The sequence below is a fragment of the Podarcis vaucheri genome, assembly GCF_965113315.1.
Source record: "Podarcis vaucheri genome assembly, chromosome: 16".
Classification (NCBI taxonomy): domain Eukaryota; kingdom Metazoa; phylum Chordata; class Lepidosauria; order Squamata; family Lacertidae; genus Podarcis; species Podarcis vaucheri.
In genome coordinates, this window is record NC_138754.1 from 42,600,576 (window position 1) to 42,627,122 (window position 26,547).

Here is a 26,547-nt window from a genome sequence, read left to right on the forward strand (position 1 = left end):
TATTTGGAGGGGGGGGGGAGGAATGGTGCCCAGGGAAATATAAACAGAGACCTCACCCTTTACACCCCCTTCAATGTAACCTTTCTGGTACTTTTAACATTCAGAACTGGACATGCTAAACAGTAAGTTGCTTAAGTGCCAGAAGATCTGGTTTCCTCACAACTTCTACAAGCCTCACCTAGTTTGTATCACTCCCTGTCTTTCCCTGTGCCGCATTTCACAGAACAGTCTTAGACCAACTCAGCCCTCACCAGATCAAGACAGCATGTCACCATCTAGCCTAACCTCATTTCTTTAAAATTCTAAACTGAAGTGTATCCAGAGGCCACACATTTATTTTGATTTATAAGCTTGGGAGCTCAAAACAACGCATAACATGTATTTCCCAGACATAAGCAGGGCTAAAAAAGGCAGTTCCTAAGTATGGCCTCATCCAAAGCAGGGTCTCTGCACTCAAGTGTTTATCGGAGAGCATCTTGACAATGGAGCAGTGAGATGTTTTCCACAGGTTGAGGAGCAGGTATCATGCCCACTCTCTTCTATGTCATGCCAAAGAATGCACTGCACCGTGGCCTCATTGCTTTGAGTTGCCTATCAAACCACTCATCCTAGGAAATACTGTGAAGTCAGGAAGGGATTTTCTTCTTCTTCAGCTTTTCTTCTAGGTTTGCAAAATATTTCATTTTGGCTAGATATTTTTTGGCTTCTTGAAGATCATCTGCAATTAAAGAAAAAGCAAATTTGTACTCCAGTGGGAACTTTGCTCCCAGCACTGAGAAATGGCTACACCATCAGAATCAGCACACTCCTGGCATTCAGGAACCCAAAGAACAGCAGGTTTTTGCAATATGTCAGTCAAGTGACTTCAAGAAAGTAGGCTGCTCTGCTGCTGGGCCATCCTGCAGAACTTAGTACTAATATCTCCTAACAGGACTAACCATTGTGTGCCTTAAGATCAATGTCTGTAGAGAAATGAGCCTCAATAAAACCAGTAAGTGCATTCTATTTCTGAACAGCTCAGCTTTCCTTGACGGGTGTCTTTAAGCAAGTCCTTACAATCCAGAATGGCTTCTGATGAGCACTCAGCCCTGTAAGCTGTGTGGGTGGCACGTGCCACATGCAGCGGGGAGCCCAAGAGGGCATTCGCAAGCAGGTCACACCCCAAAGAAAGTAGGAAGGAAATACTCCTACCATGTTCAAACGCTCTGCTCACATCCTTAATCAGCTCCTCTTGTTTAGCTGGAAGGGAAAGAAGAGGGCATTGATTTCATTTAAGACAAAGCTGTTATCTACATGTGCCTTCACTCCTGTTCATGAGATGTCATGACCATGGATACTGTCCTTAGGAGGGCAAATGTTAAAGCAGCCTTCCGGGCCCATTGTCCTTGCTGTTCTGGATTATAATTCCCATCATGCCCACCTATGAACCATGTTGGCTTGGAAGAATGCTCTATTGAGTCAGGAAGCAACAGATGTCTTATTGAAAGTCTAGCCACACCCACAAAGGGATTTTTCCAAAATGTCTCTAGAAATGAGAAAGTGCTCTCTGATTCATCTGATCTGTGACTGAGCTCACTCCATGTCAAGCACAACACAACCACCCCCCCGCTTCAGTTCTTCCTTGTTGTACTTGCCCTTGACAAAGGGGAAATTGCTTGGGCTCCAGTGGAAAATATATTGCAAATCTGAGCTTTTAGTCTTTCTAGAAGTGACACCGTAAGCCCCTTGCTGTAGTTTCTGCATAGAATTGGGTACTGGTATTGCGCTTCTTAGGGACGCGGGTGGCGCTGTGGGTTAAACCACAGAGCCTAGGACTTGCTGATCAGAAGGTTGGCGGTTCGAATCCCCACGACTGCCCACCTAGCAGTTCGAAAGCACAAAAAGTGCAAGTAGATAAATAGGTACCGCTTTGGTGGGAAGGTAAAGGGCGTTTCCGTGCGCTGCTCTGGTTCGCCAGAAGCGGCTTAGTCCTGCTGGCCACATGACCCGGAAGCTGTACGCCGGCTCCCTCGGCCAATAAAGTGAGATGAGCGCCGCAACCCCAGAGTCGGTCACGACTGGACCTAAAGGTCAGGGGTCCCTTTACCTTTATTGTGCTCCTTCAACACAGCTGGCTAGAATTATTTAGACATGGACACTCAAACTAGAATGTAACTGAATGGGACTGACTTCAGAGTTCAGATGCACTGGATTGCACACTGAGTGGTTAAGAACAAGGCTTTGCATTAATGATGCCCATAGTTATGTACTGATCCGTTTTTACACTTCAATGAAGATCAGCTAATGCATCCTCACACAGCTGTATTGAATGTCAAGATCAGGAACTTTCCCCAATCTACACTCCCAACCCTCAGAAACTCTCAATCCTATCAAGGGGGTGTGGGGAAATGACAGATATAGCATCTGTTGTGCCCAAGCGGCCTGCAACAGAAGTAATAGCAGCAGCTTCTGTGAGTGGGACACTTAAACTGAGGAAAGGAAGAAAGAGTTAAGATGCAAATGAAAACCCACAGGGGAACCTAAATTCAAAAAAAGCTCATTTGTTAGGATTTGAAGCAGAGAGACAGGAGTTGTGTGTTTTTTCATCAACAGGGTGACCTTTGAGGTGGCTTTATAATTCTAAATACTGCTTCATGTTGTTCTGTGGAGGTTTTCATTACTGTGCTTTCACTCCTTGATAGATTCCCGCCCCTCACCCCACTGAAAGACAGCATAGACACCTCTTCAGGCACAATTCTCCATCTTACCTGCAATAAAGTTTTCCATCTCTTCTATTTTAGCATCATTGTTTGCATCTGACAGTTTCTCGTTAATTTCCATGATTTCTGAGAGAAACTCAGGGTCTGCCTCAGTGTCTGTTCCTTTCTCCAGCTCTACTCCATTCAACTCCAGCTAGAAAAGAATGATAATGGCTTTTAAGAACTTCCTCACTTCACTCTGAAGGCAGCCTGTGAACCATGAGAATTGATCAGCACCTGTTGATGCAAAAGGCAGTAGCTACTTCCCATGGAAAGCTGAGGTAGACTGGAGCATGGAGATGCAATGCCACTGCTGGGCTGGAGATTCACTCTGGTTGGCTGCAGGTACAGCTAGCCTGAGGAGGGTGGGTTCAGCACTTTGGGAGGGAAAAAGAAAAGGAATCGAGAGTTGGTATTCTTGGCGCTCAGCTGGATAGGTGGATAGCCTTTTGGCTGTTTGTGTAACATCCACCCTGAGGGAAAGATCTACAGCCAGAGAAAGGAGTCTTTGAACTGAGTGTCAGATTTAAAGACAGTGGAGTATACAGACAAATGAGAACTGGGAAGCTGAATTTGAGAAAGGAAAAGTGGAGTTGTGAGGGAACACTCCACTTAGGTTTCAGTTCAGCAAGAAGGGGATAGATCTTCTGGAGACAACTAATCCCAAACCAGTCAGGAGGGGTGTGGTGATCCCCTGGTCTATCATACTAATAGAGGAGCCTCAGGAGTGTGATTTATAGAAGGCTGGGAAGCCAAGAAAAAGTACCAACTTGTGAAGAAATCATCCATAAAAATGAATGCTTTAGCTTAAGTGCTACTTTTATTTCAAACGGCTCTAGTAATTAATAATACAGGCTGCTTCAAAGAATGGCAAAGGGAAATTTCTAGATTTGTCTAGCAGGGGAAGAAACTGAGAATAACGTATAAAATTCTGATAGAAGCTAAAGAAAGAGGTGGGTTCTCACTGCCAAACTTACTTTATATTATGACACTGCTTGTTTATGTTGGTTAAAAACTTGGATACTGTTGAACAATATTCAGTTAAATTTGGAGGGGTACAATATTAAATTTGGTTGGCATGTATGCTTTTGGTATGGTAAAGCTAAAATTTATAAGAACTTTTTGAACCATGCAATTAGGAAGAATTTATATAGGGTATGGAGGACACATAAAAATCTGCTAGAAAGGAAAACACCCTTTTCTCATGTGCTTGATGTTGAGTTTCTTACCAAACATCTTTTCATAACGAAAACGAAAGCAATAGGAAACATAAACATCCTGTGAACAGGAAATACGCAGACTCTGTGACTCACAGCCTGCTCCCTTTTAAGGTAGAACGGAAATATCCTAACACACAGCAGGTATCTTACCAGGTACAGCCCACGGCTCAGGGGGCTCAGGAGCGTCCGGTAGGCTTTGTTAGCCAGAGAAGAGTGTTGCTTGGAAAAATTCTGCTCCGCCTGTTGAAAGAGCATTGGGAGATCAGCTCACCAGTACTCCTGAGCCACCACTGGGAGAAAAGCACAGCGAACCCAAACAACTGTGTTTACCTTACACTTTAACTTTACTCTGACTCGCTTGCACAAGAGGTATAATGCATTTACGGATCTGCTCCCTCCCATGACAAGCGAGGGTGGCAGAAGGGAAGGAGGCACCCGGCCTAGGCCTTGCATATGGGAGCGGAGGGACGCCCCCCTCCCTAAATAGCCATGGGGGGGGTCTTTCTAGGACGTCTGCGTCTGCGAGGGCCCCCCCGGGGTGGGCGAGGGGCGGCCTGCCCGCCTGACCTGAGGTCTCCGGCTGAAGAAGTCGGGGTGCAGCGCTCGCTGCAGGCTCCGGAAGCGCTGCTGGACGAGGCCCACGTCCACCTGGAAGCTGCGCTCGCTGCAGGCGAACGAGAGAGAGAGAGAGAGAGAGAGAGAGTGAGGAGGGGGCGCGGAGGGAGACCCTCGCCCGGCCCAGCGCCCTCGCCTGCCCGCCCGCCCTCCAGGCCACGCACCATCCCAGGAGGCGGAAGAGGTCGGCGCGGGGCTCGGGGGGCTGCAGCGCCCGGCACGAAGGGCAGAAGAAGCGCGGCGGCGGCGAGGCGGGCGGCAGAGCCAGGCCGCAGCTCCAGCACGACGCTGGAGACGGCGGCGAGGACGAGGAGGGCGAAGGCCAGGCGGCGGCCCAGGCGGGCGCCCGGGGGTCGAGGAGGCGCCGCGGCGCCGCCGCCGCCCAGCGAAGCCTCCTGCTCAGCGCGTCCCACCTCATCCGGCCCGGACTACAACTCCCGGCGGGCCCTGCGCGCCGGCTCGCCCGCGGTTGGCTCAGGCCCGTGACGTAGGCCTCCGGGGGCGGGGCTGCCGAAAAGGCGGGAGGGAGCGGCCAGGTGCGCCGCCGGGTGGGCTCGTCTCCTCGCCGGGAGAGTCGCTGCGGAGAAGAAGGCCTCGGCCGGAGGAAAGCGGCCCTGGGCGGCGCACCCCTCGCTCTGCCGCGTCGGCCGGCAGCTCCTTCTCCCGGGAAGCCGCCATGTCCCACGAGGAGCCCGGAAGCGACTCCCAGCCGCCGCCGCCGCCGCCGCCTCCTCGCCCGCCGGCGGAAGGCTCCAGCGGCTCCAGCGGCACCCCGGGCGCCAGCCAGTCGTCGTCCAGCTCCGGCACCCTCAGCTCCCTGGACACGCTCCCCACGCAGGACCTGCCGCCCATCCCCGAGGACCCGGAGCCCGGCCCGCAGGAGCCCTCGCCGCAGCCCTGGGGCCGCCTCTTCAGCCTGGCCAGGGGCTTCCCCAGCTGCGGTGCGTGAGCAGGCGGCCCTCTCCCACCGGCTCCATCCCCCGTCGTGGCCCGCGAGGAGCAGCAGCGGCTCCCCTGGGCGTCAGACCAGAGGAAGGAACCTCTGCTTAAATAAATCACAGCATATAGTGCTGCACCCGCAAAAGGCTATGGAAAACACGCTGCTGTTGCCTCTTCAGAATCACAACTGGGTGGAGGGAAGAGCCGGCACAGGCAAACTCGGCCCTCCAGATGTTTTGGGACTACAACTCCCTGACCACTGGTCCTGTTAGCTAGGGATGATGGGAGTTGTAGTCCCAAAACATCTGGAGGGCCGAGTTTGCCTATGCCTGTTCTAGAGGTGCGTTTGCTCTAAGGGAGATCCACCGGTGCCAGCCAGAGAGCCTGTTCCTTTGCTAAGAAGGGTGTTCTTATGCACCAGGTGGGAAAACTCAGTGCAGCCAGCATCCTCCACTGTGGAGTTCCAAAAGAACCAGATCCAACTGGGATATTGCTTGTCCAGCTGGGATGTGATCTTGTACCCTTTTCTTTTATATGAGCACTCAGGAATAAGGCAAGTAGTGGAATGGGCTCCCAGCCCAGCTACTCGCTAAGGCGTTTCCTTGTGTTAGAAGGAAAAGGTATCGGGAATTCATCTACATGTTTCACAATCTTGGCCAAACTGCAGCAATTCTGGTCTTCCTCTATATTTGAACTGCTGTTCATTATTTTCAGCAGTTCACTATATGTTTTGCTTCCTTCTTTGTCTCTTTTTGGATGATTCCTCATTATCAGGGACTGGGGTTTTGCTGGGAATCACCTTTTCCTTCTGTTAATACCGTTCTGGTCTTTGATGCCAGCAAGCAATTGCCCTTCTGGTGAATAAAAGTAAAAGGAGAGCTTGTTTATAAACCCATGTCAGATAAATCTCTGGTAGGTTTTAATTTCTCAAAGCTTTTTGATTCAGATGGGGAGATGCCTACTATGCTTGAGCCTCCTTTGCTCTTCTCAGGCCCGCAAGAGGATGCAGGTGTGTTTTCCACATGCTGTTTCCTTACTTGGGTTTTGTGCTCTTCTTTCCCCCCACCCTAGACTGCGTGAAAAATGAGTACTGGTTTGGCAGAGACCCAAGTTGCGACTACAGTTTTGCTAAGCTGAATCTGACTGAGACAGAGCTCTATAAACAGTACAGCAAAAGGCACTTCCGCATCTTCAGAGTAAGTACTGCAGAGATTCCTTCTTGCTTTCTGCTCTGGGCAACAAGTTCCACTTTGAGGAAGTTTTCTGGTGGCAGTGAATGGGTGTGCCCGGGTTGTGTGTCCTTCTGGCTTGCAAGGTTTATGTGGGGCTCTTTCTGCAGAATTTCAATCATAGAATCATAGAGTTGGAATAGACCACAAGGGCCATCAGAACCCTTCCTATTTCCTCGCTTGTGATTCTGCTGTGAGGGAGACCCTGCCAAGTGGACTCTCCTAGCTCACTGTCCTTCCTCCAAGGAACCAGGGCCCGGAAGCTGCCACGTGGCCTATATTGAAGACCAAAGTGCCAATGGGACTTTCATCAATGGAAAGCTCCTTGGGAAGAGCAAGAAGCTTCCCTTGGCAAATGTTGCTGAAATCTCGCTCTCCCTGCCCCACAACAAAGGTAAGATTCCTTGCAAACTCCCTGCCTTCCAGGGGGCATTTTGGGTAGTGAGTGTAATCCAGTTTTCAACCTTCATGGTTTTATAGTGACACAGCTTGATGAAATAGTGTCAAAATTAACCCTGAATGTAATGTAAGAGGCAGTCTGTATCAGAAGAAACGCCTCGCTCTCTGTGGGTGATAATCTCCCTCCACTCCTGTTCCCCAGTGGCTGCTGTTCAGAGTGACGCACTTGCAGCTGTTGTGTAGTAGTGCACAGGTAGACAACGAAATTTGTTAGCCCAACATGTAGGGATGGACACTAGCTTGGATGGTGGTTGTTTTGCTAACTGATTTTTAATTTCAAGTAAGAAAAAAAACTCATACAAAGAAAGCAGTTTAGTAGTAGTACAGAAAGGAAATAAAAACAGCGTGTGATGGTTGTAGTTTTAGACCTTTTAATAAAGGCAATCCAATGAAAGTGTCTCTCCATAAGTCCAGTCCCTGCCTATTGATATTCCTTTTGTGACATAATTAATTTGTCCATAAGCACAATGTCACATATTTGCGAAATCCAGGCTTCAAAAAGATTTGCATTTGCAGTTTTCCCATATTTTTGTGATCACTAATCTAGCTGCAGTTAATAAATTGAGGATGAGGTCTTTATTGGTTATGTTCTTAAACTGAGGGGTAAAATAAGATAGGAAGGCCAATTTGGGGTCTTATAGTAGTGATTGTCCCATTGTTTGATTAATTGTTTGAAAAACTTTCCCCAAGGGAAATTTTTTTGGGCAGAACCACCACATGTGCACTAGATAGCCAGGTAAGTTGCATTCCCACCAGCAAAAGTTGGATGTGTTCTAATTAATTCTGTATAATCTAGCTGTATGTAGCATCAATGTGCTATCTTAAAAGCATGTTATTGAGTTCTAATTGAGATAGATCCACATGGTAGTTTATTCCAAATTTGTTCCTCTAATTCTTCTTCAAAATCTTTTCCCCATTTTAGTCTTAATGAAGTGAGAGGAAGAGTAGCAATTGTGTGTGGATTTTATTTTATTTTAATTTTTATTCAATAAGAAACTTTATTGTTATTACTGTATTGTCATTTTCATACAGAATGGTTATTGACATAAGCACATACAAAATGCAGTAAGAATGATGAATGTAAAAATACAAGTAGAAAAATAAAATGAGAATACATAGGGGAGGGGATAACTGGGAGACAACTGAGAGTGCAACGCCGCGTACACTTATCACATATAAGAAGAAAAAGGTTAGTCAAATTATGTGTGAGGATTTTCTATAGTTGGGAGAGATTCCCTTTCCCAGTGGGTTGGTTGAGTTGAGTAGTTGCTCAAAACTATTTAAGTCGTGTAATGTTTGAATCTTATATTTGGTTGATTTAGAAAATGTATAATCTGGTATATCTCTAATCAGCCACATCGTATATCTTCCAATACAAAGGAGCAGTTGATTAGCTTGGCTGGTTTTAAAAGGGGAATAAGCAAATGCATTGAGGACAGGGCTGTCAATGGCTTTTAGTCATAATGGTTGTACTATCTCAAATATACAGTGGTGCCCTGCAAGACAAATGCCTCGCAAGACGGAAAACCCGCTAGACGAAAGGGTTTTCCGTTTTTGAGCTGCTTCGCAAGACGATTTTCCCTATGGGCTTGCTTTGCAAGACGAAAACGTCTTGCAAGTGTTCCGATTTTTCCCCGCTCCCTCCCCACTAAGCCGCTAATAGCCTTTTAGCCGCTAATCCGCTGATCCTTTAATAGCCGCTAAACCGCTAATAGCGCTAATCCGCTAAGCCGCTAATAGGGTTGCTTTGCAAGACGAAAAACCGCTAGACGAAGAGACTCGCGGAACGGATTAATTTCGTCTTGCGAGGCACCACTGTAATAATATCTGCTGGAGATCATGACCCAAAGAGGGTTGTTGTGCTCATGTCTTGCTTATGGGGTTCCCATATTGCCCTCCACCTTCCGCAGTGAAGGCAGGCTTTCCTGGTGTGTAGCAAAGCAATTTGGAAAGGGATCTCATTCTGTCAGCATTATTAGCATTGTTACATATACAAACACATTGTTCTTCTGATCTCTTCCATTATGTTTGGCCACAACACTGAGCACTGGAGATCAGGAAGAAAGTGGTATGTTTTCCTTGCAATAGTAGTTATTGGACTGGGGTCTCCTCTCCTTCCTCTCGCTTTCCAGTATTTGTATTCTCCGACCTCATGGAAAGTGATCATCAGCTGGAGTATCCCAAGGAGCTCACAGACAAATATATCATATCAAAAACCTTGGGCACGTAAGTTACGAGTCTTTCTGCCTGCCTAGCTTACAAGTTTCCTGCAACGCTGTCTTTAGGGAGGACCACTGAGAGTTGCACCTGTGGGCCGGGGGGTGGGGTGGGTGGGCATCGTGAGGCTCCAGTGGTAGCCCTCAGTGGAGGTGAATCAGCCTCCTCAGCCTTTTGCTCCCACATCAGGGGATGAGAGAGGAGAGGACTGTCCTCTGAATCTCTGTTTAAATCTGGGGCACTGCAAGCATTTCTTTCACAGTTTCACCATCTAAATGTTAGAACCCTAACCTTGAAGTAGCTCCTTTTTCTGCTAGTGGTGCCTGTGGAGAGGTGAAGCTGGCCTTTGAAAGGGACACCTGTAAGAAAGTGGCCATAAAAATAATAAATAAACGGAGGTTTATGGCAGATGTTTTGCCGGAGAATGTAAGTATCTCTTTGTTTTTGTCCTCTGGGCAGGGAATTTTTGATGGAGAGAAATATTATTTGTAAAGTACCTTAGGTTGTCACCTGTGCTCTGTAGATGATTAAACATTGTTTGCTTTGACTGCTGCTGATTAAGATGATATATGCAAATTTATTTGTGCTAAACAAATTGTGGAAAACTCACAATCTTAAATGACTCACACCTCAGTCCTAAACATATAGCATGGAAGAATCAGTGGAACTTTTGTGGCATGTGCTGAGGTTTGTGGCCCTAGTGGAATTTGTAAAGTTACCTGATTGTGCCTATGTGAGCTTTTGTTTCAAGAAAAGTATTGACTGGTTCAGCCTCCCCCAGGGTGGATGTTTTAGACTACAGTTCCCATCAGCCTCTGCCAGCAGGGCTGTGTTGCCTTTAGCTGATGGACATCTTTACCCAAAACATCTAGAAGGCACCAGGTTGAGGAAGGGTGGCCTAGTTTCCTTTTCTATCTCTCAAAACAATCTCCCTTATACAAATCAGGCGGTTCTACAACTCTGTGAAATTTCAAGGACTCTTCTTCCAGCTGAGCCGAGTGCCTTATGTTTGGCTTTCCTGCTTTTTTTGCTGCAGCAATGCAGGCTGTCTTCAGCACTTTTACTGAGGGCAGGAGGCTTGATGTTCTGTCAGTGTGTGAGCTTCCTTCTGTTTCGCTGTCCTCTTGCACCGTCAAGCACCCTCAAGCTAAGCAGATGGGCTCATACTAAAGCTGTGCAAGTGACCTTTACGCTTTGATGTTCCATTGTCTAAAAGCAGGACAAGCCTTTTAATGTGGAAACGGAAGTGGAGATTCTGAAGAAGATTGACCATGTAAGTGGGCTCTTAAACCAGGCAGCTTTTAAAATTATTTTTACCTCCCCTCTTCTTCTCACTAAAGGCTGGGGCTGGGTGATATCTGGTTTTCAACTTCACAATATATCGCCAGCTAAACATCGTGATATCTTGATATGTTACAGTGTCTGAAATAAGCATGGAGCTGGTTTTCAACTTAGTGATATATCACCAGCTAAACATTGCAATATACTGATATAATGTCTGAAATAAGGATGGAGCTATGTAGAGGCATTGGCTGGCTTCATGGTTGCTTCCACATTGTGATTTTTGCATGGCACACACACACACACTCATGATTAGCAATATATTGCCAGGTCAAAAATTATGAAACTGATATCATGATACGGACTTGAACTAGTTTTGGATGATATATCGATATATTGTCCAGCCCTACTAAAGACCTGACAGTGGTTCTAATTTATTTCATATGCTACTAGCAAGCCCATTCTCTCGGGGCAGATTCTGATGTCTGCAAAATGGAATCTACTGTGCCCAACAGGCAGAATATTGTGGGGCTCAGCCTCAGAGGAACCTAAAGGTGTTCAGAAGCACAACAAAAATCTTTGGGGGGGAAATCGCTTAAATGTGGGAGGAATTGAGGCCAGGGAATGGTGCTGGCTGACTGACTGTTGAAAGGCAGGGAGGAAAAGTAAATTAATTTGAAGTACCTTGGGAGAGTGCAATGCAGGCTGGAACGGTGAACAGCAACATACCATGCTGCAACAGTTTAATGCAGTTCCCACTTATTTTTTACTCAGTGGAGTGTGGCGGTATATTTAGGTCCTATGGTGGAGATGTCATTCTTGCCCTTTGTCCTCACATTTGTAAGCATTTTCCTTTGAATTGAGAGTTCTGTGCTGTTCTTTGGCTTCAGGAAAAAAGAGCTGCTTTTGGAGGGTGTTGCTTTCTCTGAGAGCGGCTTTTTCCTAGCAAATGTTTGGATGTTTTCCTTTCCTTCCTTGCTACAGCCTTGCCTTATCAAGATAATAGACTTCTTTGAAGGAGAAGACTTTTACATTGTTTTGGAATTGTAAGTTATTCTTCTTTGTGCTCTTTGGGGCGGAGGGAGCGGTTTTGTGCCTCAGGTCTGTGAGTGGCAGTGTCTAAAATGAGCAGTTCAGTGTGGCTATAATTAAAGAAGAAGAAAACTCAGGTTATGACTGCTGGAAAGAGAAGCTAAGGAGATGGAATGAATGGACAATCTAGACAGCCTTTCTCAGGGGCTGGATTTCTATGGGAACCAGCCCTCTTCCTCCTTGTTCAGCTGTTGTTCAGACTGTTCCATGTTTAGTGCTCAGAATAATCCCTGTGTGTAGAGGTTCTCATCTCAGAGCCGTCAGCCCTGCTCACTTGATGAAGGAGGAGGAGGTTCTGGGTCGCAAACAAGCCTCCTTAGGCTCCAGGCTCCTTCAGAATTTTCCTTGTCATTTTGGAAGATGTCCTTGGCCACAGAGATTTCAGCGTACAAAGACTGTCTCTCCCCTTGGCTTCCTTGCTAGTGTTTGGCTAGTCTTGGAAAACTAATTCTAGATCTTTGCATGCTACACTGAAGAATTTTGTATCCAGTGATGAAAAATAGTTGCTACTTTCCATCATGAAACCATTTCCATTTTTGTTTTGCCTTCAAACATGGGTTTACTCTGCTCTGTCTTTCAGGATGGAAGGTGGAGAGCTATTTGACAAGGTTCTGCGCCCAGCAAGACTGAGTGAAGCAACGTGCAAACTTTATTTCTATCAAATGCTTTTGGCTGTGCAGGTACCCCTTAACTCTGCAAAACTGGTTTTCTCCCGGTAATGTAGGGTGAGCTTGGCTTGATGACTGTTAATGTAGTCACTGGTACAATCTGGAGTCTGCTTTGTTTGTTGCACCACATGGATGCAACAGCCTCTTTTGTTAAACCTTCTGATGAGCAAAGGCTGTTGTGTAGCTGCTTCAGAATATGGTTAACTAACCTTGCTGGATTGCAGTTCCCCTCATCCCTGACTATTGGCTGGCTAGGGATGATGGGAAGTGGGAGTCCAACCTGGAAGTCTACAGGTTAGCTGCCCCTGATGTAGCACATGGAAACATTTACTGCATAGACCATGCAATGTCTCTAAACAGAAGTGTACCTCTCTTCATCACTTGGAGAATTCACAGAAAGACATTACATCTCTGCACCCTGAGGAAGTGCCACAGCTCAGTGACAGAAAAGATAAGAGCAGTTTGCTGGATCAGGCCGGTGGACCATCTAGTCCAGCATCCTGTTCTCATAGAAGTCAACCAGATGCCTTTGGGAAGCCAAGCATGACCCCAGCACAACAGCCCACTGTGGAGGTGGAACATGGCCTTCAGGGCTAGAAGCCATTGCTCACCTTATTCACCATGAAAGAGAGCCTTTTGTCTTATTCCACGACTGCTAAGCTTTCTCAATAGTTTTTTTTATTATATTATTATATATTATTATATATTATATATTATATTATTATATATTATTATATTATTATTTAACAAAATTTATATACTGCGTGATTATAATAAAACCTTTAAGCACTTAAAAATACAATTATCAATAAGAGACAGTTAAAGCAGGTGTTTAAAAGCAACCAGAGTCTTGGATGAGGTCCTTTGTGAAAAGCTTTGTGAAATTCCAAGTACACTTTGCTGGCTGGATCACGTCTATAAGCTTGTTGACATTCTTAAAGAACACTAAAAGGTTAGCAAGACAGCATAGCAAAAACAGTAGCATAGCAAAACAATAGCATAACATAGCAAAACAATAGTAATTATAATAATGTACAAAGCCCCCACATTTCAATACAGTGGTACCTCATTTTGAGTCTGCCTGGTTTAGCATCCATTTCATGGAATGTCTGTGACAAACCTGGAAGTGCTGGAACGGGTACTTTTGGGTTTGCTGCACGCACAGAAGCATAAAACCACTCCACGCATGTGCGCAGAGCGGCGCTTTGTCGAGCGTCCCTTTCGTCAAGCGGATCCCGGACTCAAAACGAGGTACCACTGTACTATAAACATAAGAAGATTGCATAAACAACATGCAGCATCCAATAGCAAAAATAAGAAGGGAGCCTCATAGTTTCACCTTAGTCCTGGAAACACCCTTCCCATGATGTTGCTTCCACTGTGGAATCCTCTTCAGATTTTTCTATTCAAGATTGGGAGTTCAAGATTTATTTCCTTCAAGATCAGCTCTAAGCATTGAACTTGCAATGTGGACCTGTTATGTTGAATTGTTCTGCTACACTCTGGGCAATATAGATCACACACACACACTAAGTTGTCAGTTGTTTTTGTTTATGCAGTGCTCGTGGCTGTGCCTGTGAGGGGGTTGACTAGGCATGGAAGGCAGGACATTGTACTCTAAAAGGAGCGGAGATGCTACTTGCAAAGGTGTGTGAGCCACAACAATCTGTTAATTGCATAATATTCTTTCTCTTTTTGGCGCTGTGCAAAGTATCTTCATGAAAAAGGCATTATTCACCGGGACCTGAAACTGGAGAATGTGCTATTGTCATCTCCTGAGGCAAATTGCCTTATAAAGGTGAGCAGGAGTTGTCTAAGAATTCAGCCCTCCCCTCCTCAACCCACATCATGTGCTTTAAACAAAGTTGCTCTGTGAGATGCTTTGACCCAGGTCTCTATAGAATCATAGAATCATAGAGTTGGAAGAGACCACAAGGGCCATCGAGTCCAACCCCCTGCCAAGCAGGAAACACCATCAGAGCACTCCTGACATATGGTTGTCAAGCCTGTGCTTAAAGACCTCCAAAGTAGGAGACTCCACCACACTCCTTGGCAGCAAATTCCACTGTCGAACAGCTCTTACTGTCAGGAAGTTCTTCCTAATGTTTAGGTGGAATCTTCTTTCTTGTAGCTTGGATCCATTGCTCCGTGTCCGCTTCTCTGGAGCAGCAGAAAACAACCTTTCTCCCTCCTCTATGTGACATCCTCTTATATATTTGAACATGGCTATCATATCACCCCTTAACCTCCTCTTCTCCAGGCTAAACATGCCTAGCTCCCTTAGCCGTTCCTCATAAGGCATCGTTTCCAGGCCTTTGACCATTTTGGTTGCCCTCCTCTGGACACGTTCCAGTTTGTCAGTGTCCTTCTTGAACTGTGGTGCCCAGAACTGGACACAGTACTCCAGGTGAGGTCTGACCAGAGCAGAATACAGTGGCACTATTACTTCCCTTGATCTAGATGCTATACTCCTATTGATGCAGCCCAGAATTGCATTGGCTTTTTTAGCTGCCGCGTCACACTGTTGGCTCATGTCAAGTTTGTGGTCAACCAAGACTCCTAGATCCTTTTCACATGTACTGCTCTCAAGCCAGGTGTCACCCATCTTGTATTTGTGCCTCTCATTTTTTTTGCCCAAGTGCAATACTTTACATTTCTCCCTGTTAAAATTCATCTTGTTTGTTTTTGCCCAGTTCTCTAATCTGTCAAGGTCGTTTTGAAGTGTGATCCTGTCCTCTGGGGTGTTAGCCACCCCTCCCAGTTTGGTGTCATCTGCAAATTTGATCAGGATGCCCTTGAGTCCATCATCCAAGTCGTTGATAAAGATGTTGAATAAGACCGGGCCCAAGACAGAACCCTGTGGCACCCCACTAGTCACTCTTCTCCAGGATGAAGAGGAACCATTGATGAGCACCCTTTGGGTTCGGTCAGTCACCCAGTTACAAATCCACTGAGTGGTAGCATAGTCAAGACTCTGATGTTGATGGCGTTCCAGTGCATGCCACTCAGTTATCATGGAATGAAATATTTAAGACATGAGTGCAGGGTGTGTTTGTGAAAGACCTTGTGACTCTGCTTGGTCTCCCAGGCCCTCTTTGTCTCTCCCTCTGCAAAATCTTGCCTTCCAAGGTTTTGCTTTGGAGACGAAACTATTGTCTAGCAGTTTTTTTACATACCTAGGCAGAGTGGTTTGGGACACATGCAGACCTTCATTGCAAGAAGCAGGTTAAATGACTTCTGAAGTTTTGATCAATCTATTCTTGTTACTTTTCTTGTTGTACAAGATAACAGATTTTGGTCAATCCAAAATTCTTGGAGAAACATCCCTTATGAAAACATTATGCGGTACACCTGACTATCTTGCTCCCGAAGTTCAAAATTTTGCTGAGACAGGAGGTTATGGGCGCTCAGTGGACTGCTGGAGTCTGGGAGTCATTCTCTTTATTTGGTAAGAAACCCAGGAAGGCTGACAAAGGTTTGTGTCCTCCCATAAAGTGTACCTGTTTGTGGGTGAAATTTTGAACACATTGACTTGAATACTTTTTATTTTTAATTTTTGTCTCTTGCCCTTCCATGGAGAACTAAGGCTGAATTCTGTGCAAGACTTACTTGGATGTGAGCTCATTAAAGTTAGTTTGACTTCTGCACATGTAGGCTCAAGCTTTAGTTGCCTGTTAATCTTGTAACAATCCTGTAAGGCTGAGTGAGGGTTGCATTTCCAAGCGCTGTTGTCGCCGTGGAGTTGAGCCTCCAATTCCCACTTCAGACATTGCCCCTCGGCCCCTCGTGGGTTTTTGGCTGCAGGCCTGCCATGTTTTTCTTCTTGTTTGTCTCGATTAGCCTCTCCGGATATCCACCCTTCTCTGATAAAAATGCTCGTCTGTCTCTGAGGGAGCAGATCGCCCAGGGAGAATACTACTACTGTGCAGAAATATGGCAGCATGTGTCAGAGGAGGGTAAGGCATTGGTGTGACCCTGCTTCTCAGGACAGAGGTGTGTCTGTTGACCATAGAGGCACCAGCAGTGTTTAAATGAGAGAGCTGTCTAAAACAGTGTTTCCCAACCGGTGTTCCGCGGCACACTAGTGTGCCGCGGGTCGTTGCCTGGTGTGCCGTGGGAGGGAGGCGGGTGAGTCGGGCGGCGAGAGGCGGGGCGGCGGCGGCGGCGAGGATCCGCGTTGAGCCGGGGCGGCTCCGCGGTGGTGGTGCCGAGGTTTCTCTCTCCATTCTCCCCTCACACACACACACACAGGAAATAACACAGGATCAGCTGACAGGACCCGGCCAATGGGGCGGCGGCGGGGCAGCGCGCGCAAAAGGGAGGAGTGCGAGACGACGACGGCGCAGGGCGGGAGGGCGGTGCATTGCGCGTGCTCAAACCCCCCCTCCGAGGCGCAGAGGGGAGCTGGGCAAGCGCCTTCTTCAACCACGCGCTCGTTTAAAAGTTTCTCTTTCAAAAAGGAAACGTGGGTTTCTTCCACCCCATTGGCTGCGACTCCGCCCACTCCGTCCTCCTCCCCCTCGCCCGCCCGCAGCGCCTCGCTCCTCAGCCTCCGCCATGTACCACTCGCTCCGCTCCCTCCAGCGCCTGAGTTGCACCAGGGGCGCCGCCGTCCACGCGCGCCAGAGGGGCCCGCCGACCTGCAGCCGCCACGCGCAGCCACGGAGGATGGTGAGCGGCGCCCCCCGCTGCGCGCGCAATGGAGGGAGGGAGCTGCAAGGGCGTCAGAGGTGACCTTTGCCGGCCTCTTGCGGGACAGGCGCCTCCTGCGCGGCTGAGGGGCCCCTTCCCGCCTTTGTGGGCCTGACGCGGCCTCAGGGTTCCCTCCCTCTCTCCACATATATAAATTGGCTTTTATTATTAGCGCTTTCGCATTCCTTTTTCTCCCTCCCAGGAGCTCCGTGGGGGGGGCGGGGCTCCCCGCCATTTACCCCCCCCCAACAACCCTGTGAGGGAGGCCGGGCTGAGAGGATTCCAACCCGCGTCCGCCCCCGCTGCTTCCTTCAAGTGGCGTCCTGGGCGAGGACAACATTTGACGGCCCCTCCCTCAAATATCCCTCATTTTCGCAATAATTCATTTTGGTACAGCTGCTTTTTCCAACCGATCTGTTCAGTGTTGTTATTTGCGCCCCTCTGCCGCCAGCAGCGTCCCAAATCCAGCGCTGCTCCCCTCCTTAGGATGCCAAGCACTCTGAATTGGGAAGTGGCCCCCTTGGGAAGAGGGAGGCTTGCCTCCAAGTAAAGATGAATATGAAAGTACCTTGTTTTTAAGGGCCTGCGGTGGTGGTGGCTGTTTAACATCCAAGGCTCACAACACAAAAACACAAAACTACATTACATGGGACAGTGGTACCTCGGGTAACTGAGGCTTCAGGTTACAGACTCCACTAACCCAGAAATATTACCTTGGGTTAAGAACTTTGCTTCAGGATGAGAACAGAAATCGTGCTCCAGCATTCAATTTTTTTTATAATAATCTAAAATAGTTAACTACAGCTTTGAAACTTCCCAGGAGAGGCCGCCCAGTGCGGGGCTCTCGCCGTCTGCCTGCCTGGCTGCCTGCGAGCTCGGCGGGCAGCACCTCCGTCCGCAGCGCCCGCCTCGCGGCTCTCATTCCCTGCCCCTGCCAAAGCTCACCCAGCCAAGCCGCGCTCTCCTTCCTGCCTCGCTTTGCTGCCTCCCCCCCCACCCCCAAAGCTTGGAGGTTCCCCGGCGCTGGCCCGCAGGTTTGACCCCCTTCTCACACCTGTTCGCGCTCCTTGCACGGAATGGGGCGGATGGGGAGGAACAGGGCTCGCCGCTGCCTCCGCTCGCCCTCCCCCCTCCCCCCTCCGCCGGCGGTCCCGCGATTCTTGGCTTTTTGGCGGTTGGCACAGAAGGAAGGCAAGGGGGGGATTGAAACTTACACTTTCGTGCGTCCCTCCCGGCGTGACGCTGCGCGCTGACGTCACGGGGCTGTGGTGTGCCTCGAGATTTTTTTCATGAAACAAGTGTGCCTTTGCCCAAAAAAGGTTGGGAAACACTGGTCTAAAAGACTTAAGCGTCATTGTGACTCAAGCAGAAGGTTGGTAGTTCCAGCCCATCCAGGGACAGCTGTTGGCAGGATTCCTGCATTGCATGGGGTTAGGAGGGATATCCTTCGAGATCCCTTCCAATTCTACAATGCTCTTAGTGCAAGGCATGTTGGCTGGGACTCAAACAAATGACACAAACTGAACTGCTGGGGTCTTCTTCCTTGCATCAGAGGGAAGCCTGGATAAACAATGGCGCTGAAAGGAACTTCTTGTCTCTTGAAGGCTACCTGTGGCTTCCAATAGGGAGCCAAGGAGACTTACAGCATCCTCCTGGCCCTCAAACAGGTGAAAGAGGTGAGGTACCTTTTCCCTCTCCCACTTAGGAAGCAAGGGCAGCAAAACCACACAGGTGTGTTCTGAATAGCATCTTACAAGGTAACTGGCTTATGGCTTGGCACTAAGTGCATCTGCATCTCCTCAGCCACTGTGCCATGACTGGTGATGTTAATGGCAGATGCTACCGCAGTCAGACTTCCTTTCTTGCTTGGGGTTGTGGCAAGGGCTCCGGGCATCATTTTAACCCTGGTCTTCTGGGTCCTAGTGCACTTAATATCCCTCCATGGTATTCTGCATTCCAAAAAGATGTAGAAGTGAGTAAGCTGTAGGAGTGGAACAATATTTTCCACGGGTTTGGAAATTTATGGGGTCCCTTGTTAACAGTCCTTTTTGGCCCCTGTAAGACTAACCGATTCAGGTTTTGTTCCTGTACATACTTATCACAGAGCAATCCCCTTGGAATTAAATGAAGCTTATGTTTGAGTAATGTAGAGTTTCTTTGGCCTGAACCCACACTAGAAATTGTGACAGCAGGAGCCTCTTCTGAATATAGGTAAGGTACTTAAACATTGAGTACTAACTACAATGTTTATGTATCAGCTGTTCCTTTGCAAAGGAGGAGGACAGGGAGGGAGCCAGAACAGGTGGGGGCCACACAGGTTTTCTCCAAGCAGAGAAGCAGGTGTGGCAGGCTGGACTAGAGGGGCCATGAGGGTTTCATTCTGTTATTGCTGAACTACAGCACATTTTGCTTTGTTGTTTCAGCCTTTGACCTCGTGCAGAAATTGCTAGTGGTGGATCCACGGAAGCGTCTTAAAATAGAAGAGGCTTTAGAACATCCCTGGCTTCAGGTATATGCTCACCTGAGCTGTCCTATCTAGGTAGAACAGGACAGGATGATTTTGTTTGTTTGTTTTGTTGAAGATGTTTCTCAGCAGCCCCTCATAACAAAATGCATCACAATCTACAGTAGACCAGCCATATATCAGGCAGGTCTTTAACAAGCATTGAAAGCCCTTATTCTGAAGTGGAGGTGGTTCCATTTGCTGGGTGCCACAACTGAAAAGTCCCTTCTTCAAATTGTGGCATGATAAGACCTGAACAGGCTGTGACAGCCAGGATGACCTTCTCCAACAGTTTTAGTGTATGGAATGGTCTGTATTGGACAAATACAGGTTGCAAGTTGTTATTTTTAAAAAAATATATTTCTACCCCACCTTTTTCCCTGACAGGACCCAAGGCAGCTTACAGATAAAAGCAATAATTGCTACAAACCTAGAAAAGTCAATAATTAAAAAAGCACTTAAACATTAATAGAATTAAAAGAATAAACATAAATGAAATCTATTTAAAACATACAAATAATTATAATAAAACCAGCATGGCACCAGCCCTTTCACTAAAAGCAGTCCGTTCCCAAAAGCCTGTTGGAGCGAAAAGCTCTTTACCTGCTGATGGAGGGACAAGTTCTTAGCTTTTTGTATGTCAATGAAAGACAGCAAATGGTCAGTGTGTGGAGTCTTCACAGGGACAGCATGGCAGTGAAGATAATGCCTGGAGAAGGGGAGTTGGGTGTCTGGCCCCCTTCGGGGCAGGGGCTTGTACCTTTGGCCAAGGCCAAAGACCGCATTCCACCTTGTTTAGGTTTCTGCTTGCTGAGTCCTGCAGATATATTTCCCTCTCTCTGAAATATAGTGGACCCTCCGGTTCTGGGGGTCCGTCTGCAACCCGAAAAGTGTCTGAGGCAGAAAATCCAAATAACTCCTCCCACTGTAGTGGGGAAGGAATTTATTAATAAACTGACAATTTGATGCCCTCCAATAGGTACCCCAGAATATGCTGCCTGCCTGAGGCTGGAGTATGCTCCTTGCGTCCCTTTCATCCCCATTCTTGCCTCCCATTGCCTGCCTTGTGGCCCAGCCTCATTCTTGGCTGCTTCACACTGTTAATCAACTGCTAGAATTATGCCACCCTATGATTTCATTTTAAATATATGTGCAAATACATATTCTCCACAGGATGAAAATATGAAGCACACTTTTCAACAGTTAATCACTCAAACTCAGGAGCCGGTGCCTGCACCAGAGGCCTCAACTTTGGTATCTATTTCTCATGATGGGTTGCTTGAAGAACTTGTGAATTGATTTTAGAAAACATTTGGGGGGGATTTTCCTTTTTTTAAAATGGGAAAATAACTTAATTCAGCACTGGCTTGTGCTCAAGCAAGCACAGGCATTTGGGAGCGCTGCTGGATGGTGTAAGGAGGCCAGAGGCTCTGGGTGGGGGTTTTGACAGGTGAAGCCGTAGATAGACCACTGGAGGGCTTTGTGGGGGGAAGAGGAAGAGTGAGGGGGGTGGTAGCCCCAAACAAAAATAGTGCAGTATAATGGCTTTGTATTACAGGAGTGCATTGACTACCCATGAAGGCACAAATACAATTGGCATTTCAAGAAGTAGAACAGAGTCCTACAACCGTATGCTAAAACCAGCCAAATCTCTATGGCAGCAACAAAATGGTCACCAGATATGAGATGGAATAAACTGAAGCAACTTTTCCAGGGGGGGTGGGGAATGGACTTCTCACTGAAGCTAAAAGTCCTCCAAGTACAGTGGTGCCCCGCAAGACGAATGCCTCGCAAGACGAAAAACTCGCTAGACGAAAGGGTTTTGCATTTTTTGAGCTGCTTCGCAAGACGAATTTCCCTATGGGCTTGCTTCGCAAGACGAAAACGTCTTGCAAGTTTGTTTCCTTTTTCTTAACACCGTTAATACAGTTGCGACTTGACTTCGAGGAGCAACTCATAGCACGCGGTGTGGTAGCCTTTTTTGAGGTTTTTGAAGACTTTGGTGATTTTTGAAGCTTTTCCAAAACTTTCCCGACACCGTGCTTCGCAAGACGAAAAATTCGCTAGACGAAAAAACTCGCGGAACGAATTAATTTGGTCTTGCGAGGCACCACTGTATTTTGGAATATTTGATAGGCGGTGTCTCTTTCAGAGCGGCTGGTCTGCTTTCTCTGTTTCATTTGATAATGCAGTCGCTTCTGGAGGCAGAGTGGTGCCTATAATGATGGGTTGTGCCAGTCCAGCCCCCAGGCCCAGCCACAGTTTGCAAACCCACTTCAATCTGTGGTTGCTGGTTTGCCTTGTGGACAGCAAACCATGTTTTCTCCAGTCATACAAGGGGCTTTCTGAGGCCCCAGGGAGTGTCTGGAGCGCTGCTGCACCCTTCCATGGCCTTGCGGCAGGTGGTTCCACAGGTTAATCCTCCTCCTTTCTTTTTCAGCCACCCACCAGCAGGAGGAAACGGCGCCACTCGCAGGAGCAGGCTGGTCCCTCCAAGGTGCAAAAAGTGAAGATGGCTTCTTAAGGGCTGTTTTTTAAAAAAGAAAATTTTATAAGTTTATGAAGTTCTTTTAAATTGTAGTACATGGATATTTTGGTAAATAAAAAGCTTTCTAAGACTAGCGTGACCTGGTTAATTGTGGAAAACTCCCACTGTGTATACCGTGCCTGCCCTACCTGGGGAAGGGGGCCGAGTGCAAGCGATCCCTTCCGACGTGCGCGCGTCGGTCCCTGTCCTGCCCCGGACTTTCGGCAACTTTTCGCCTGCAGTTGGAGGGCGCGGAGGAGGGGCGCGGCCGGCCCCCGGCCCCCCCAGCGGGGCGGAGCAGCGCACAGCCCGAAGATGGCGCCGATGCCGCGGGCGCGGGGCGGCCGGCGGGCCGAGGGGGCGTCGCAGCCGCCGCGGTGAGCCGAAGCGGGGCCGCCATGGAGCCCGAGGCGCCGCGGAGCTTCAGGCGCTGGCGCCGAGGAGGCGGCGGCGGCGGCGAGCGGGATCCTCGCGGGCCCCTTCTCGCCGGGGTGAGCGCCGGGCGAAGCTGGAGGGACGGGGGCGACCAAGCGGGGGGCGGATTCGGGCGCTGGGAGAGGAGGGCGTCGTCCGGGCAGGCGGCGATCTCTTGCCACGTCCCGGCTGGATGGGGCTGTGGAGGTGGGAAGCGGGCGGGCGGGCGCCGCCCCTTCGGTAGCCCCGACGTGCCTGCCGGGAGGCGAGCGCGCTCTCGGGGGCCCTGGCCGCTCCTTCGGGGCTGCCTCCCGGCCGGGGTGGCAAGGGCGCTCGGACAGCGTGGCGAAACTAAGCCAACTTGACGCGTGTGCGCCGAGGCAAGTTGCAGGGTTGGGTGATAGTGGCACACTGTGAGGCGGGCTTGTTTCTTAGCGCCCTGGAGTATAAAAAGCGCCCCCCCCCTCCAGTGTTTGTGCAAGTTTTAGACAGATGGGTATAGGTCTCTCCCCCCTCCCCTTCTGGCCTGCCTTCTTTCCGTTTCCTTGCCTTGCCTTTCCCTTGCAGGATGGGAATTGCAGTCCAGCTTGGCTGAGGCAGCTCCTGGTGTAACGGAGTTGAGCGGACCAGAGTTTGCAGATCCAGGAAGCTGCCTTGTGCCAAACCAGGTCGTGGGCTCATCTCCTTCAGTACTGCCCACTTTGGTAATGCACTTCCAGCTCCTGTGCCAGAGAAAGGCTTTTCACTCATCTGCTCCTTAATATAGGTGTGCATGAGCGCGCGTGCGTGCGCGCGCGCACACACACACACACACACACACTGGAGGCATCCAAGTTGCACAGTTTGAGCTATGCTTGCCCCACGAGAGAACACCCAACACTCCCAGAGCTGTTGTGCTGCTCAGGCCTTGCTCCCTGGGGGTGCTCTCCTCCCAACACTGTTTGCCTTACAGAAGGCTGGCTGGCTGGCTGGCTGGCTGTGGGGTGGCTTCAGGGGTAACATGATTGCACAGTTTCGCATATATATGAAAAGCAGGGCTGGCTCAGGGAGGGTGTCCTGCAAGGAGGTCTGTATCAATGCCTTGGCACTAAAGTGGTTAATAAAGAGCTGGTTGAGAAAATGCTCTCTCCTTCCTGGGGTGAGAGGGGAGAAAGTGCCATAAGCTGAAAATCCTGAAGAGCTGCTATTCAGCTTGTTTCACTTCACAGCGGGGGGCAGCTCCCCCCTGAAGGAGACCATTTTATCTGGCATTGTCCTTGGGAGGCCTTTGGAGGAGCTGGGGCTCTGAATGCTCTTGAGTGGGAGCTGCAGGGGCACCAGGTGCCGGCCGGCCTTTTCTTACATGGGCCGATGATGAGCAGGTGAAGAGCAGCAAAGCTGTTGTTGCCTTGCTTGTTTTGCATCAAGTAGCAAAGGGTTCCTGCCAGTGGCGTAGCGTGGGTTGTCAGCACCCGGGGCAAGGCAAGTAATTTGCGCCCCCTAACCCCTAACCTGCCGCCGCTGCCAGCTTCTTGCTGCTGCCTGGTCTGGTCTGGTGTGGTTCTCTCCCGCGCTCAGCGCTGCGCTGGGTGGCCGCTGCACCGTCCCTCCCCCAGATAGTCCCTCGCTCTCTCTCTGCACCGCACGCCTGGCACCCCCCCTCCACAGTGGGCGGCGACCCAGCTGCTTGGATCAGATTCGCACAGCCAGCACTGCAGTGAGAGAGAGAGAGTGAGCCAGGTAGGGGCAGAGAGCTGAGAGTGCGAGCGCGCCCCCCCCCCAGATGTTGCGCCCGGTGCGGCTGGCCCCCCTGCACCCCCCACGCTACACCACTGGTTCCTGCTGTTCTTCCAGTCCCTGAAACCCACCACCCCTACATGCAGCCCTAAGGGCTGAGCGTGAAGCTTCCTAGCGAGAGGGCAGATTTATTCCTTGCCTCCTCAATAAAAAGTAGTGCGGCCCATCAGGCAGCTGCAGGTTCCATACTAGTCAGCTGGCTCCATCACTGGTTTAGGCTGGCGTTGTGCAGACAGTACATTTTCCTTATTGGGTCCTGCTGCCAATTAGCAGTTACTCCAGGCCATTTGAGTTACTTCTAGGCTTTCTGAGATGCTTGCAGGAGCTGTGGCTTCTGTGCAAAGTGTCTCTGGGTCCCTGCACCTGACTTACGTTGGGCCAGCTGTCCTCATGCTGTCCACCTGATTCCACCAGGTACTGATGCCGGCAATGGGTGGGAAAGGAGGAGGAGACTGAATGATAGGAAGGAGGATGAATTATCCGCACGTTGGGACAGTTTGAAGCTAGCTTTGCTTACACCCCTTTAAGAAAAGGTACTGGAAGACAGCGATGCCTTCTTCAAGGAACACATCTCCTTGTAGATGATCTTCCTTCAGCAGCTTGTAGGCTTCTGTCATAGCCATAAATGAGAGCTTGGCCTCGCGGATGCAGGAATGCCCCCAGCCTCAGAGTTTGCACCACTTCCAGTCTAACCTGTGTGTGCCAGTTTGCTTGCCCCTTAGCTTCCTTGACTTTGACTTTGCTAAAATGCGGGGGGTTGTTCTCGGGGAGTGTTACTGTGGCGTTGCAGAGAACATGTTTTGCCCTGACAGCTGACTACTTTCTCCTCCAAGAAAAGTATTTGTACTGCACTGGAAACGGATGAAAGGATGTTCAGTAAATAACTGAGGGTGGTGGGGGTGGCAAGAAATAAGCATTACTATTCCTTGAATCAGCAGTTCTGATAAATGTAGGTAGGGCTCCTTTCTGAGCAGCTACCGGGGAGGTCAGTTTGGGAGGAGGAAGACAGAGCGTTTAATCCAAGTGTGTACAAAGCCACCACCCTCAGATTTGATCTGTGATGTGTGGCTAATCCCACCAGCCGGGGTTGGTTTTAGTATAGTGAAAGGATCTTCACTGTGGTTCCTAGGTCAGCCTCTGGGGAAGGTGAGGACCTTCTACTCTGCTGCTGCTTGCCTTTTTAAAATGAAGCAAAAAGCTGATGACCCCATCCGGGTTGATTTGCCAGCTATTGGGGCCTGAGGACTTGGCAGAGACTTTCACAGGGCCGGAGCACTGAATAATGAAAACCTGCAGTGACTTCGCAGGGTGGAAGCTATTGTGTCTTTCCTATTACTAAACAGCATTTTAGTAAGTGCAGGAAGTGCTGCTTGTTCTAGCTGATAAATTGGATAAATGCCTCATCCTCCTCCCTGCCTATTTGCAGATTTCTCTGTTTGGGTTGAAGCGCTTTGAGAGCAGAAGCCCTGATGGCCCTGTGCTGAGCAAGGCTGAGTTTGTTGAGAAGGTGCGCCAGAGCAACCAGGCCTGCCACGAGGGCAACTTCCACAAGGCCATTGTGCTCTACGGTGAAGCTCTGGCCGTCGATCCTCAGAACTGCATCCTGTACAGCAACCGCTCGGCAGCGTACATGAAGACGCAGCAGTACGACCAAGCCCTCGATGACGCCATCCAGGCACGCCTCCTGAACCCCAAGTGGCCAAAGGTAGGCCCCCTGACTTGCTCTCGCCTGGGGTCCACCCGGCCTGTGCAGCAGAGCGTCTGCACAACTGGGCCCCTAAGGCTCCCTCAGCAGAGGTCCATGAGAGCCAGATGCACTGCCTTCCCTGGCTTGCTGCCTTCTGCCAGAGGGAGAGAGCAGGGCTGTGTGCTCTGCCCAGGGCTGAGGGAGGGTGGGCTCCTCACCTTCTCTGGCCCCTGTAATTTTCATTTATTTATTCATTTTGTATACCGCCCTTGATCTGAAGCTCTCGGGGTGGTTCACAGCATAAAAATACAAGATAAAAACACAAAACTCAATAGAAACAGGAACAAGAGCAAAACAAACCGATAAACCTACCTTCCACAAACACATTTAAAAGGATACAGGATGTTGTTCAGCCAAAGGTCTGGCTGAAGAGAAAGGTTTTTGCCTGGCACCTTTCCCCCTGGCTTCTGAGGTTCCTGTGGATAGTTCC

At 49.0% G+C, this 26,547-nt stretch overlaps 3 protein-coding genes across 4 annotated transcripts in view; 2 read left to right on the forward strand and 1 right to left on the reverse strand.

The window, feature by feature from the left end:
* Positions 1 to 313: 313 nt before the first annotated feature.
* Positions 314 to 5,006, reverse strand: HSCB (HscB mitochondrial iron-sulfur cluster cochaperone). Its single transcript, XM_082203834.1, has 6 exons — positions 4,738 to 5,006; positions 4,526 to 4,622; positions 4,109 to 4,198; positions 2,748 to 2,892; positions 1,192 to 1,239; positions 314 to 718 (listed from the first exon to the last, which is right to left on the reverse strand). The coding sequence occupies exons 1-6, from the start codon at positions 4,989 to 4,991 to the stop codon at positions 627 to 629; spliced, it is 726 nt and encodes a 241-aa protein (XP_082059960.1). The 5' UTR covers positions 4,992 to 5,006; the 3' UTR covers positions 314 to 626.
* Positions 5,002 to 22,271, forward strand: CHEK2 (checkpoint kinase 2). Of its 2 annotated transcripts, none has more exons than XM_082203812.1 (14): positions 5,002 to 5,514; positions 6,584 to 6,708; positions 6,988 to 7,135; positions 9,333 to 9,426; positions 9,735 to 9,843; positions 10,637 to 10,690; positions 11,683 to 11,744; positions 12,371 to 12,470; positions 14,170 to 14,256; positions 15,743 to 15,906; positions 16,299 to 16,414; positions 19,574 to 19,659; positions 20,827 to 20,907; positions 22,094 to 22,271. In XM_082203812.1, exons 1-14 carry the CDS (start codon positions 5,250 to 5,252, stop codon positions 22,175 to 22,177), a joined length of 1,575 nt encoding a protein of 524 aa, XP_082059938.1. In that variant the 5' UTR covers positions 5,002 to 5,249; the 3' UTR covers positions 22,178 to 22,271. The 2 variants fall into 2 exon arrangements, with proteins under 2 accessions (XP_082059938.1, XP_082059937.1); XM_082203811.1 differs by having other exon boundaries at positions 5,218 to 5,514; positions 10,634 to 10,690.
* Positions 22,272 to 22,495: 224 nt separating this feature from the next.
* Positions 22,496 to 26,547, forward strand: part of TTC28 (tetratricopeptide repeat domain 28) — a gene marked incomplete at its 5' end in the record, with an annotated part of 127,668 nt that continues 123,616 nt past the window's right edge. The window contains 3 exon segments of the mRNA XM_082203750.1: positions 22,496 to 22,508; positions 22,511 to 22,671; positions 25,797 to 26,075. Coding sequence (XP_082059876.1) covers positions 22,496 to 22,508; positions 22,511 to 22,671; positions 25,797 to 26,075 — 453 coding nt within the window.